This window comes from Panthera pardus, unplaced genomic scaffold (genome assembly GCF_024362965.1).
Source record: "Panthera pardus isolate Hobbes unplaced genomic scaffold, ASM2436296v1 HiC_scaffold_13, whole genome shotgun sequence".
Taxonomy (NCBI): Eukaryota; Metazoa; Chordata; class Mammalia; order Carnivora; family Felidae; genus Panthera; species Panthera pardus.
The window spans coordinates 43,199,107-43,213,763 of record NW_026526688.1 but is presented as its reverse complement, the minus strand read 5'-3'; the positions used below and the strand labels follow the sequence as shown (position 1 = coordinate 43,213,763).

The 14,657-nt window shown below is 35.4% G+C and overlaps 1 protein-coding gene across 2 annotated transcripts in view; it reads left to right on the top strand.

Annotated features, from left to right (window-relative positions):
- The window catches only part of ADAM2 (ADAM metallopeptidase domain 2), a 135,391-nt gene that overhangs the window by 59,755 nt on the left and 60,979 nt on the right, over positions 1-14,657 (top strand). For both annotated transcript variants that reach the window (XR_008421606.1, XM_019440716.2), the window contains exon 11: positions 9,035-9,171. Coding sequence is in view for 1 of the 2 variants with exons in the window: in XM_019440716.2 (XP_019296261.1) it covers positions 9,035-9,171 (137 nt within the window). In the remaining variant the exon portion in view is untranslated. The remainder of the gene's footprint in view (positions 1-9,034; positions 9,172-14,657) is intronic.

Genomic DNA, 14,657 nt, shown 5'->3' with positions numbered 1-14,657 from the left:
AATAGTAATTTTATTGAAGTCAGAAAGCTTCTAGTTATATAGGGTCTTACAGATCTTGGTAAATGATTTTGGATTTCATTCTCTTTGCAATGAAAAAGCACTGGAAGTTTTTAAGCCAACCGGAAGTATTTTTCTTATGGGAGACTAATTGTTGAGCAATAAGGATCCAAAGCAAGGAGACCAGTTAGAGACAGTTGCAGGTGAATGATATAAACTGGTGTTTTCTACTTGGATGTGTGAGTAGATTTTGTCCATTATATATTATGAAAATAGAACATAAAGGACATACCAACTTATTGAATACATAGTATGTATGATAGAAGTATAAATGAATTATTCCTCAGATTTGTCTTAAAAAACTGGGTAGAGGAACAGGGACTAAGAAGCATAAGTGAGGTAGAAGTGTAGAAGAGTATTACTTTGAACCTGAACTTGTAAAGTTAGAGTGATAGTTAATTTTATATGTAAGGTTGGAAAGTTTTGATGAAATTAATATTTAAATTGGTAAAATTTGAGTAAAACACATTGTCCTCCATAATGTGAGGGGCCTCATCCAATCAATTGAAGGCCTGAATAGAACAAAAAGATCATCCTTCTCAAGCAAGAAGGAATTCTTTAGCAGACTGCCTTCAGATTTCATCTGCACCATGGTGTTCAGCCTGTTGGCCCTCAAGCTGGAACTGCATCATTGGCTCTCCTGGGTCCTCAGGCTGCTGACCCACTCTGAAGGTTTTGGACTCACCAGCTTCCATAATTGCGTGAGCCAATTCCTTATAATACATCTCTTTCTCTCTGACTTTCTCTCTCTCTCTCTCTCTGCTATTGGTACTATTTCTCTGGAGAGCCCAAATTAATTCAATGGCTCCTACATAAACATAAAATATATATATACTTAAACATTAAAAGATACATGCATCATAGAGATGATGATGATGATAGATGATAGATAGATAGATAGATGATAGATAGATATAATATAGCTTTGTGGGACTGATTTGCTAAATTCACACCCTTCTGTTATCTCCCTGGTACATTTCACTTACTTGTGGCTGCTCTTTTTAGTTCAAGCAGAGGAGGCCAAGGCAGTGGAGAACAGAGTATGAGAAAATAAAACTACCTTATTTGGTTTCAAACTCTTGAACCCACAGCTTCACCAGAGGAAGGGAAAAGTGCTCCTCTTTCAGAATTTTGTCTTTGTAATTTCCCCCTTTTGGCCACTTTGGTGCTGCTACAGTCACTGAAGAATCATCTGATGGATGGGGAATGAAAGAACAGAAGGAATAGGAAAAAGAAACAGGACATTTTCACTTTTCCCTGAGATTTAAGAGTTTCTTTTCCCACTCTTCAATTCAGAACTACAGAATTTCTCCTGGTTCTCTGTCTGCACTACAGTGCTCACTTCCAAATTCAGACTATTTTGCTTTTAGGCCAGGAGAGACCAACTAACTGGTACTTTGGGTGTTTGTTCTTCCCTTTTGAATGCTGATACTTTCAGGCTTGTCAAATACTTTCTCTCTATTCTGTCCAGGTTGAGTAGTTGATTTCAAGTGGGAGAGATAGACTGGCTTTTGTTTACTCCATCTTTCTGGTAATGGAATCTGTACATTGAAATTTAAACAATGAAAATTTATACAATGTAAATACTAAACAAAAACAATTTATCTTGGGTATATTAATAGCAAATAAAGTAGACGTCTTAATCAGGTTGGGCTGCCATAGCTAAATAACATAGATTAAACAACATTTATTTTCTTATAATTCTGGAGGCTGGAAGTCTGAGATGAGAGTGCCAGCATAGTCAGATTTTGGTGAGAGCTCTCTTTCTTGCTTTCAGGCATCCACCTTCTCTTGTGTCCTCACTTGGTGGGGAGGAGTAGGGAAAGAAATAGAAAGAGAGAGATCTTCTTTTTTAAGGCCACAGTTTTATCAGATGCCCATATTTAACCTTAATTATTTCCTGAATACCCTGTCTTCAAATACAATCATATTGGTCACACTGGAGACTAGGGCTTCAACATAGGATTTTTCAGCAGACACAATTCAATCCATAGCAGTAGGCTTTAAAACAGGATGTGTTATGAGCAATAAAGAGGAATATTAAATGATGATCACAGGAATTGAGAGAAAGAGCAATTATAATGTTGTATGCACCTAATTACGTTGCTTCAATATATATAAAGCAAATGTGACAGAATAAAATAAAAAAAGACATCCATAATAGTACTTGAGAATGAAGAAAAATCTAACTCAGCAGTGCCCTATTTTCCATTTTGTTGAAATGTATTTAAAGGTTGTATACCAAAGAGCAGCAGAATATTACTTTATAACTCCATCAAAGTATATTTAATACAAAAATTTATACATGTTTAATGTATACACTTTGATGAGTTTAACATATGCATAAATATATACCATCACCACAAGCAAGGGAATAAACATACCCATCACCTGCAAAAGATTTCTTCTGTTCCCTTGCTTTTTATTATTTACCAAAATAAATAATATAGTGATAAATAAAGTAGTATCAATATAAGATGATTGAAATCTTACAGAGAATATTTTCTTTCTTTTTCTGAGATAATTGTCTTTATTTTTTAAATATAATTTGTTGTCAAATGACTAACATACAGTGTGTGCAGTGTGCTCTTGGTTTTCGGGTAGATTCCCGTGATTCATTGCTTACGTACAACACTCAGTTCTCATCCCAACAAGTGCCCTCCTCAATGACCATCACCCATTTTCCCCTCTTCCCCGCAACCCCCATCAACCCTCAGTTTGTTCTCTGCATTTAAGAGTCTCTTATGGTTTGCCTCCCTCCCTCTCTTTGTAACTATTTTCTTCCCCTTCCCTTATCCCATGGATTTCTCAAGTTCCACATATGAAGGAAAAAATATATCTCTTTCTCTTCCTGGCTTATTTCACTTAGCATCATACCCTCCAGTTCCATCCACGTTGCTGCAAATGGCAGGATTTCATTCTTTCTCATTGCCAAGTAGTATTCCATTGTATACATAAACCACATCTTCTTTATTATTCATAAGGTGATGGACATTTAGGCTCTTCCCATAATTTGGCTATTGTTGAAAGCGCCACTATATACATTGGGGAACATGTGTCCCTATGAGTCAGCACTCCTGTATCCTTTGGATGAATTCCTAGTAGTGCTATTTCTGGGTTGTAAAGTAGTTCTATTTTTAATTTTTTGAGGAACCTCCAAACTGTTTTCCAGAGCGGCTGCATCTGTTTGCATTCCCACCAACAGTGAAAGAGGGTTCCTCTTTCTCCACATCTGCACCAGCACCTGTAGTTTCCTGAGTTGTTCATTTTAACCACTCTGCCTGGTGTGAGGTGGTATCTCAGTGTGGTTTTGATTTATATTTCTCTGATGATGAGTGACATTGAGCATCTTTTCATGTGTCTGTTGGCCACCTGGATGTCTTCTTTGGAAAAGTGTCTATTTATGTCTTCTGCCCATTTCTTCACTGAATTATTTGTGTTTTGGGTGTTGAGTTTGGTAAGTTCTTTATAGATTTTGGATATTAACCCTTTATCTGTTATGTCATTTACAAAAATCTCTTCCCATTCTGTCAGTTGTCTTTTAGTTTTGTTGATTGTTTCCTTTGCAGTGCAGAAGATTTTTATCATAATGAGATCCCAATAGTTCATTTTACTTTTAATTCCCTTGCCTTTGGAGTCTTGTTGAGCAAGAAATTGCTGTGGCTGAGGTCAAACAGATTGTTGCCTGTTTTCTCCTCTAGGGTTTTGATAGTTTCCTGTCTCACACTTAGGTCTCTCAACCATTTTGAGTTTATTTTTGTGTATGGTGTAAGAAAGTGATCTAGTTTCATTATTCTGCATGTTGCTCTCTATAGAGAATATCTTATGACCATTGTGGATTTAAATTAGAACTAAATAATAGAAAAGTCACTTAAAAATCTCTAAACATTTGTAAATAAAACATAAGAAATCAGAACTCATTTTGAACTAAATGATACTAAAAATACAGCATACCTAAATTCCTGGGATGCCAGAAAAAAACAGAACTGAGAACTCTGTAGCTTTAATCATACACATTAAAATAAATTTAAATATAGATAATCTAAGTCCAATTTCAAAAAACATGTAGTTGCAAGTTAAAGTAAAAGACCCTAGAACCAAGGAAGTAAAAAAAAAATAATATTTCTACCAGTGAAAAATACAAAACATGTATATCATGGGGAAAATCACCAAAGCACAAAGTCATCTGTTTGAGATGATAAATGAAATTTATAAGTCCCAAACAAAACTGTATCCTACCTCAATAAAGAGCAAGTAAGTTATCAAAACATTTGTTGAGAAAAAGGGACACCATAACCACAGATCCTACACATATTAAAAACAAAACAAAGCATATCCTCAACTAATGTATGGCAGTAAATTTAGATGAAATTGATAAATGTCATGAATAATAAAATCTATCACATGAATAGGAAAGAAAACCTGGATAGCCATTGACCTATTGGAATAATTGAATCTTTTAAAAATATTTATTTATTTTTGAGAGAGAGAGAGAGCTTGTGTATGCACTCGTGCAAGCAGGAGAAGGGTAGAGAAAGAGGCAGAGGATCCAAAGCAATGTGGTGCTCCAACTCCCCAACTGTGAGATCAGGACCTGCACGAAGTTGGACGCTTAACCCCTGAGCCATCCAGGGCCCCTTGGAGTAATTGAATCTTAAATAATACTAAAAAGTCAGCCAACACCAGAAACTCCAGGATCAGATTGTCTCCTTGAGGATGTGATGTCTCCAAAGGTTTTAGTACCAATGTACAACAAATTCTTGTAGAGAATATAAAAGGAAGGGCTGTTTCTTAGCTTGTTGTAGGAATTGACATTTATGCCAACGCTATGTTAACAAAGAGAATTCTGCAATGTATCAGAAGAATAACACAACATGAGTCAAGTAGGAATTATTCCAGGAATGCAAGTTAATTTTACATTTGAAAATCAATCATAATCTACCATTCTAAAAGAAATAATAGATGCAGAGAAAACATTTGGTAAAGTTTGAACTCATTTATGACAAAAAAAGAGATAAAACTTTCAGCACACTAGATAGAAAAAAGAACACCTTCAAGAAAGTTTTGTCCACTCTAAGGTCTTGAAGCTAATAATTTATATTTTCTAATTAAAACATATTGTTAATTTTCAACTATAGATCCATATAAACAACATTAAAATAATTTGGTGTGAGTTAGGTGTCAGGATTATTTATTCACAGTAAATAAGCAATCACTTCATGGCACTTATTAAACAGGTATTTTTCTTACGGAATTAGAGTGGTACCTTTGTTATAAAAATCAGATCATCATATTTCTACTCTCTTTCTGGATTTTTAAAAATGATCGTTTGTCTATTTTTCCACCAATACCATATCGTCTTAATAACTATAGTTTTATAACATATAATCAGCAATGGTTGTATGAACCCTACAACTCCTTCTTCAGACTAATTTAGGTATCTTAAGTTCTCTGCATTTCTGTTTTAAAATCAGCTTGTCAATTTCAACAAAAAATTCTTGGATTTCTATTAGTTTTTGATTTAAATCCCTAGGTCAATTTGAGGGAAATTGACATTTTAACAATACTGAGTCATCTTATCTGTGAAATGGATAGACATGTGTAGTAATGTAAGCAATAAAAAGAACTACTGTTGTACTCCATATTGATGGATCTCAAAAACTAGGTTGAGCAAAAGAAGCCCGAAACAAAAGAACATTTACTTCATAATGCCATTTTTGTGAAGCTAAAGTGTAGCTAAAGGTAAGCCAAAGTATTAAAAGTCAGAATAGAAGTTACATTTTGTAGGGAAGTAATGCCTGGAAGCTTGCTGGGGAAAACTTCCTGAGTAATAAAAACATTCTGTACCTTGTACAGGATGATAATTATGCAGGTATGTGACACATGCATACTTCATAAATATGCATACATATGCATATGTGCATATAATATGTATAAAAACTACATATGAATATGTATATATATATATATACAAATAAATATTCTAATTTTTTTTATCACATTTATTTATTTTTGAGAGACAGAGACAGAGCACAAATGGGGGAGGGACAAAGAGACAAGACACAGAATCTGAAGCAGGCTCCAGGCCTGGAGCTGTCAGCACAGAGCCCAATGTGTGGCTTGAACTCACCAACTGTGAAATCATCACCTGAGCTGAAGTCAGACACGCTCAACCGACTGAGCCACCCAGGCGCCCCAATAAATATTCTGTATATACATATGTGTATATGTACATATAACTTCATCAAGGCACCTAAGATTTGTACACTCAGCATGAAACCATTACACAAAATAAAATGTTATTAATTTTGAAAAGGCAATAACCAAAAGAGATTAAAAATATTTTAGTTTCAAGTATTAAAAATAAAAATGATCATATCGTTTTCTCTTTTATGTTTCAAACCCATATGTGCCAGAAAATTTAACCCTAAAAAGTACAAAGTACAGAATGTCATGCCAAAAATTAATGTATGAGTATTAATATGAAGCATCAAAATATTCTCCAAGTGAAATAGATATGAATTTTAAGAGATTCATTATTTAGGATGAAATAAAATTTTACTAACCTTATATAATAAACCTGAAATCATATGTACCTAACTACTTATAAAATATACAAAGCAAACACTGAAAGAGCTATTAGCTCAAATACATTGTATTTGAATAAGTAATTTTTCAGAGCAAAATTTAGAAGATTTGAACAATATTAGTCAGCTTTATCTAAAAGACATATATAGAATCTTGATTCCTAAAGTTAGAAACTAGAAGATTTTACAAAAGCATAAGTAGCAGGCACATTTATAGAAACTAATCACATATTTCGCAATAAAGAAAGTCTCAATATCTACTTGCCTGCAAATTTTTTTCAGTCTAGTGATTGGCACATAAGAAGCCTTAATAAATGTCAGCTACTGTTAATATTATTTTACAATTGCCCTAAGCAGGTATTATTTGCAAAAAGAAACTTGTCTGCGTAGTTGTAATTTTTTTCCTAAAATATTTTTTAAGACTCCAATGTTAAATGTAATTTTCCTTCTATTACTTTATTTTCAAAACAGAAGTAATCATAACAATATTCTGTAGGAAATTCTCACACTCCCTTCCATACATTTTTCAAATTTTTCAGACTGGTCTGTTATGGACTAAATTGTGACCCCCTAAAGTTCATATGTTGGAGCCCTAACCCCATGTGACTATATCGGGAGAGCTAACATTTATGGAGATAATTTAAGATTAAAGGAGATCATAAGTGTGAATCCCTAATTAGATAGTGTTCTTATAAAAAGAGGAAGTGACACCAGAGATACCGATCTCTGTACATACACAGAGGAAAAGACATGCAAAAAGGCAGCCATGGAAGAAACCTCACCAGGAACTAATCCTGCTGGTATTTTGATCTTGGACTTCTAATCTTCAGACCTACAAGAAAATAAATTTGTTATTAAGTCACCTACATCTGTGGTATTTTGTAATAGTCAGCCTGAGCTGACTACTTGAAGTCCAATGTGAGACTGTCATAACAGGAGTGTAAAGAAAGGTCATCTCAAAAATTAAACCATGTATCTGATCCTATCACACAATGAAAGGAAAGGTTAAAATATATGCAGATAGAGATGGGGAAAATACATGTATTAAAAAGAGAATAGAGTAACAGTTGCATGGGGAGGGGAGAAGAGACTGCTTTCACACACATGACTAAAGTGAAATTTGTGGAAATCATTTTTTTCATCTTACCAAGCTATGAAAGATAACAGGGAACAGGACAGATACAGAATAAGAAACAGTTGTAAAGATACATTGATTGAATAATTGCTAGACCCTTTTCTACAATATCCCCAAAACAAGAAAAACAAGAAAATCTTATAAAACAAGAAAATTTACAGTAATAATATAATGTACTGTTATTTTTTATAAATCTTATTATTTAAATTCTTGAGATTTAGCAAAATCCTTCCATTTCTTCTCCATTATCTCTCCACCTCCCTTTTTATCTCTGAACATGGATAGTACATTCATCTGTGGTAATTTGTTAAAAGGAACATCTGTCAATGTGTATACAAGGGGTAGGAACTTAGGGCTAGTAACACGAAAATTTAACTGTCACCCAGACTTGAAGGAAAGGGCAATGCCATTTTACCAGGGTCACAGACAGAAGGTAGGTGTCTCCGCCGAAGGATCCAGACAGTTATAGGCACCCTGGCAATGATGGTAATAAATACCTTGCTCTTTTCTCAGCCTGTTCCCCTCTTTAGAGCAAATTAAGGTAAAAGAAACCCTTTAACATAATTCATTGGTATCACCTCCTGGGCTAGAGAGCAAGGTGGAACATGCTGGAAAGTTGATTTAGAGAGACAAACAGAAGATACCAAAATCTATTCCTAGAAACCAGTCTTGAAGTATATTTAACAAAATGCTGTTAGATATATCTGAAAGGATAGTGTGATTTTTGGATTTTTCTCAAGCTTCATACATTTTAGTACGGTCAAAATATACTATAATAAGCATCTTACATTTGCAAAAACAAAAATAATAAAGATATTTTAGTTTTGAAAATAAAGTTTAAACACTTGGTAAGTCAGCATTCTTATTATCAGTCATTATTTACCCTAATTTAATGGATCAATTTATGATTTTTTAAATGTATGAAAGATTCACCTAAAATATCATCCCCAAATAATTAAAATATAAGTGAACATAACCGGTTAATAATTTGACACTGCATGTTTGTATCTAAAGATTTTATTTTGTGAATATAAATATGACTATAACTATTGTTATTATAATTAATAAGTTACTGAGGCAATATTTTTCTTATATTAATAATGGTACCTGTAACACGTTACCAATATAGATGGCACATCTGTGGTTATCATATTAGATGATGCTGTTCAATTTTATTGACTATTTTTAATAATTACATTGTTTCCTAGGTAAATGGATTATCTTCTGAAATGAACATGCATGTTCTTTTTTCCAGCATCCCAGAGCCATAAGTCTGGAATCACTTGCAGTTATTATAGCTCAATTACTGAGCCTTAGTATGGGAATAGCTTATGATGACATTAACAAATGCCAGTGCTTAGGAGCTGTCTGCATAATGAACCCAGAAGCAATGTAAGATGCTTTACTTTTACATGCTTTACATATATAGTTTATATAAAAATAAGTCTGGTGTACTTAGTTTAAGAAAGTCTAGGCTGCTAAAATAATTCATAATGGTCAAATATAAGCTGTGTCCAGTGATTCCCAAGTCAAAATATGTATTCCAATGCCCACACTGCATATCTACCTCACTGTCACTTGTATCCTGATATGACAATTGCTTTGTCATGTGCTCTAACTCTAGATTTATCACTATGCCATTTGCGCAATTTTATAATCTAATGCATAATTTGGTGAGCCAAATATAGGCTTGAGATCACTGTACAAGAATGATTAGTTTGGACTTATCTGCATGTGTCCCTTTCATTCTGCCCTCACTTAGCCTGAACTCTTGGCATCTCCTTATTTCAAAGATGCTGTTAATCAGCTTTTTCCTTTTCACTAGAGAAGGGCTTTTTGCAGTATGCTTCCCAAGCCTCAAAGGCATAGTGAATTTGTTGTTATCATCATTATTCTTAGAGTACAATGGTGAGATTTTATAGAATTAGGGCCATGTAGGTGATTTAGGGAAACCATCATCCAGTCAGTGACTAGAGCCAGCCTCTTATCTTTCTGAAGGGCAATTCTCATAACCATTTTCTCCTTCTCATATGTCTTAGAAAATCAAGCCCCATTGCAGACAGCGGCAAAATTGATAACATCACAATCTCTCCATTCCCTAACTTCTGCTTCCACAATCATTTCCTAGGAAATGATTACTCAAATTTTTATCTCAGGCTCTGATTTGGCAGGCACTCATGAAAACAGTTGTCCCAGAAGGGGCTATAGAAGAGCATTATCAACAATAGTCAAATTATGTGAAGAGTCCAAGTATCTATTGACTAATGAATGGATAAAGAATATGTGGTATATATACACAGTGATACACACACACACACACACACACACACACACACACACACAATGGAATGTAATTCAGCAAACAAAAAGAATAAAATCTTGCCATTTGCAACTATGTGTATGGAGCTAGAATGTATTATGCCACATGAAATAAATCAGTCAGAGAAAGACAAATACCATATGATTTCACTCATATGTGGAATTTAATAAACAAAACAGATGGCCATAGGGGAAAAAATAGAGGCAAACCATAAAACAGACTCTTAACTATAGAGAACAAACTGAGGTTCGCTGGAGGAGTGGTGAGTGGGGGAGGGGGGGTGGATAAAATGGTGATGGGTGTTATGGAGGGCACTTGTGAGCACTGGATATTATATGTACATGATGAATCACTAAATTCTAACCCTGAAAACAATATTACATTATATGCTAAGTAACTAGAATTTAAATAAAAATTTGTAACAAAAAATAAGAAGGGACTATAGAAAACAAGGCTTTTTGAAATGATTGTGAACCTGGAACAATCCATGATTTGATGACAACAAGGATACCTTTAACGGGTATAGAGAGGTATAACAGTTATGCAGAGAGAGGGCACTGCAGATCCATGCTGTGATGCAAGATATTTGTTCTTTTGCACTTAAGATCATTAAGACACAATAAAAAATAAAGATATTCATGATAGATTAGATTAGTTCCATGTGGAATTTCAGGTAAGTATCATAGAAGATATGTAGTGCCATCCCCTAGAGTTCTTTGCAGTGGAACCCTTGTGGAGTTGAGCATGCATACAGAAACCAGTAAGTGAGTATGTTACTAAAATTGATTATTATCACAATAATTTGGGTATTTGCAGGTCTATATAATTAAATAGTGGGCCTATTAATCTGTCTAATGACCAAAATAGCATATCTGGTAGCTAACTAAAAATATCCAGACAGTGTAAGTAAATAATATGAGTAGAAATCCCAGAGCTCCATGTCACTTATATCTATTGCACCAATGTTTCTCAATCATTTCACATCAATGGCACATGGGGGTTCCCTAAAACTGTCTGTAAATGAAGAAAAACCTGTCTTATTTCAATTCAAGAACAGGGCCTTTCAATATGTTAGGTGGAATCCTTTTTTGAAAAAAAAAATCACTGTTCATACTATTCTCCAATTAGATTAAGACCCTCACAGTGAGCATATTTGCATAAAATACATTTAGCTTTCTATTTTGTATTAGAGACGTGCCACAGGTTAGGATCTACATGGCCTCAGCAATGGCAAATAGTATTTGGTCAAGGATATGGATACCACAAGCTTGGACATTTAGAGACAAGAAAGTGTGGGGAAGAGGAAAGCAAGTAAGCACAAAGTATGCAGATCTTTATATCTATCTTAGGTTCAGTCCCACAAGAAGCACTCAATGACCAAGTCAACATTTAAAATTCCTGAATGCCAATCAGCTTCTTCCCTAGGCAAAAGAGGCCCTAAAATAAAGGTAATCACCTCTTTAGTGGGGCAGCCTTCAACCACTTCATTGGAACACCAGCTCCCTGACCCTCTAAGGACAAAGCCATTAAATCTTCTGTACACTTCTTTGTGGTCCCAGCAGATTGGAGCCACAATTCCTATCTCAATACAACAGACTTATGTTGATTTTTCCTCATTCTCTTTCTCTTGATTCCTACTCCTTTAATCCTGTTTCCTTGTGTCATGTCTCAAATTCCCTGCAATCAAGTTCATGCCTTTTTGTTTTTGTTTTTCTTTTTTTTTTTTAATATATGAAATTTATTGTCAAATTGGTTTCCATACAACACCCAGTGCTCATCCCAAAAGGTGCCCTCCTCAATACCCATCCCCCACCCTCCCCTCCGTCCCACCCCCCATCAACCACCAGTTTGTTCTCAGTTTTTAACAGTCTCTTATGCTTTGGCTCTCTCCCACTCTAACCTCTTTTTTTTTTTTCCTTCCCCTCCCCCATGGGTTTCTGTTATGTTTCTCAGGATCCACATAAGAGTGAAACCATATGGTATCTGTCTTTCTCTGTATGGCTTATTTCACTTAGCATCACACTCTCCAGTTCCATCCACGTTGCTACAAAAGGCCATATTTCCTTCTTTCTCATTGCCACGTAGTATTCCATTGTGTATATAAACCACAATTTCTTTATCCATTCATCAGTTGATGGACATTTAGGCTCTTTCCATAATTTGGCTATTGTCGAGAGTGCTGCTATAAACATTGGGGTACAAGAGCCCCTATGCATCAGTACTCCTGTATCCCTTGGGTAAATTCCTAGCAGTGCTATTGCTGGGTCATAGGGTAGGTCTATTTTTAATTTTCTGAGGAACCTCCACACTGCTTTCCAGAGCGGCTGCACCAATTTGCATTCCCTCCAACAGTGCAAGAGGGTTCCCGTTTCTCCACATCCTCTCCAGCATCTATAGTCTCCTGATTTGTTCATTTTGGCCACTCTGACTGGCGTGAGGTGATATCTGAGTGTGGTTTTGATTTGTATTTCCCTGATAAGGAGCGACGTTGAACATCTTTTCATGTGCCTGTTGGCCATCCGGATGTCTTCTTTAGAGAAGTGTCTATTCATGTTTTCTGCCCATTTCTTCACTGGGTTATTTGTTTTTCAGGTGTGGAGTTGGGTGAGCTCTTTATAGATTTTGGATACTAGCCCTTTGTCCGATATGTCATTTGCAAATATCTTTTCCCATTCTGTTGGTTGCCTTTTAGTTTTATTGGTAGTTTTCTTTGCTGTGCAGAAGCTTTTTATCTTCATAAGGTCCCAGTAGTTCATTTTTGCTTTTAATTCCCTTGCCTTTGGGGATGTGTCGAGTAAGACATTGCTATGGCTGAGGTCAGAGAGGTCTTTTTCTGCTTTCTCCTCTAGGGTTTTGATGGTTTCCTGTCTCACATTCAGGTCCTTTATCCATTTTGAGTTTATTTTTGTGAATGGTGTGAGAAAGTGGTCTAGTTTCAACCTTCTGCATGTTGCTGTCCAGTTCTCCCAGCACCATTTGTTAAAGAGACTGTCTTTTTTCCATTGGATGTTCTTTCCTGCTTTGTCAAAGATGAGTTGGCCATACGTTTGTGGGTCTAGTTCTGGGGTTTCTATTCTATTCCATTGGTCTATGTGTCTGTTTTTGTGCCAATACCATGCTGTCTTGATGATGACAGCTTTGTAGTAGAGGCTAAAGTCTGGGATTGTGATGCCTCCTGCTTTGGTCTTCTTCTTCAAAATTACTTTGGCTATTCGGGGCCTTTTGTGGTTCCATATGAATTTTAGGATTGCTTGTTCTAGTTTCGAGAAGAATGCTGGTGCAATTTTGATTGGGATTGCAGTGAATGTGTAGATAGCTTTGGGTAGTATTGACATTTTGACAATATTTATTCTTCCAATCCATGAGCAGGGAATGTCTTTCCATTTCTTTATATCTTCTTCAATTACCTTCATAAACTTTCTATAGTTTTCAGCATACAGATCTTGTACATCTTTGGTTAGATTTATTCCTAGGTATTTTATGCTTCTTGGTGCAATTGTGAATGGGATCAGTTTCTTTATTTGTCTTTCTGTTGCTTCATTGTTAGTGTATAAGAATGCAACTGATTTCTGTACATTGATTTTGTATCTTGCAACTTTGCTGAATTCATGTATCAGTTCTAGCAGACTTTTGGTGGAGTCTATTGGATTTTCCATGTATAATATCATATCATCTGCAAAAAGGGAAAGCTTGACTTCATCTTTACCAATTGTGATGCCTTTGATTTCCTTTTGTTGTCTGATTGCTGATGCTAGAACTTCCAGCACTATGTTAAACAACAGCGGTGAGAGTGGACATCCCTGTCGTGTTCCTGATCTCAGGGAAAAAGCTCTCAGTTTTTCCCCATTGAGGATGATGTTAGCTGTGGGCTTTTCATAAGTGGCTTTTATGATCTTTAAGTATGTTCCTTCTATCCCGACTTTCTCAACGGTTTTTATTAAGAAAGGGTGCTGGATTTTGTCAAAGGCCTTTTCTGCATCGATTGACAGGATCATATGGTTCTTATCTTTCCTTTTATTAATGTGATGTATCACGTTGATTGATTTGGGAATGTTAAACCAGCCCTGCATCCCAGGAATGAATCCCACTTGATCATGGTGAATAATTCTTTTTATATGCTGTTGAATTCGATTTGCTAGTATCTTATTGAGAATTTTTGCATCCATATTCATCAGGGATATTGGCCTGTAGTTCTCTTTTTTTACTGGGTCTCTGTCTGGTTTAGGAACCAAAGTAATACTGGCTTCATAGAATGAGTCTGGAAGTTTTCCTTCCCTTTCTATTTCTTGGAATAGCTTGAGAAGGATAGGTATTATCTCTGCTTTAAACGTCTGGTAGAAATCCCCTGGGAAGCCATCTGGTCCTGGACTCTTATTTGTTGGGAGATTTTTGATAACCGATTCAATTTCTTCGCTGGTTATGGGTCTGTTCAAGCTTTCTATTTCCTCCTGATTGAGTTTTGGAAGAGTGTGGGTGTTTAGGAATTTGTCCATTTCTTCCAGGTTGTCCAATTTGTTGGCATATAATTTTTCATAGTATTCCCTGATAATTGTTTGTA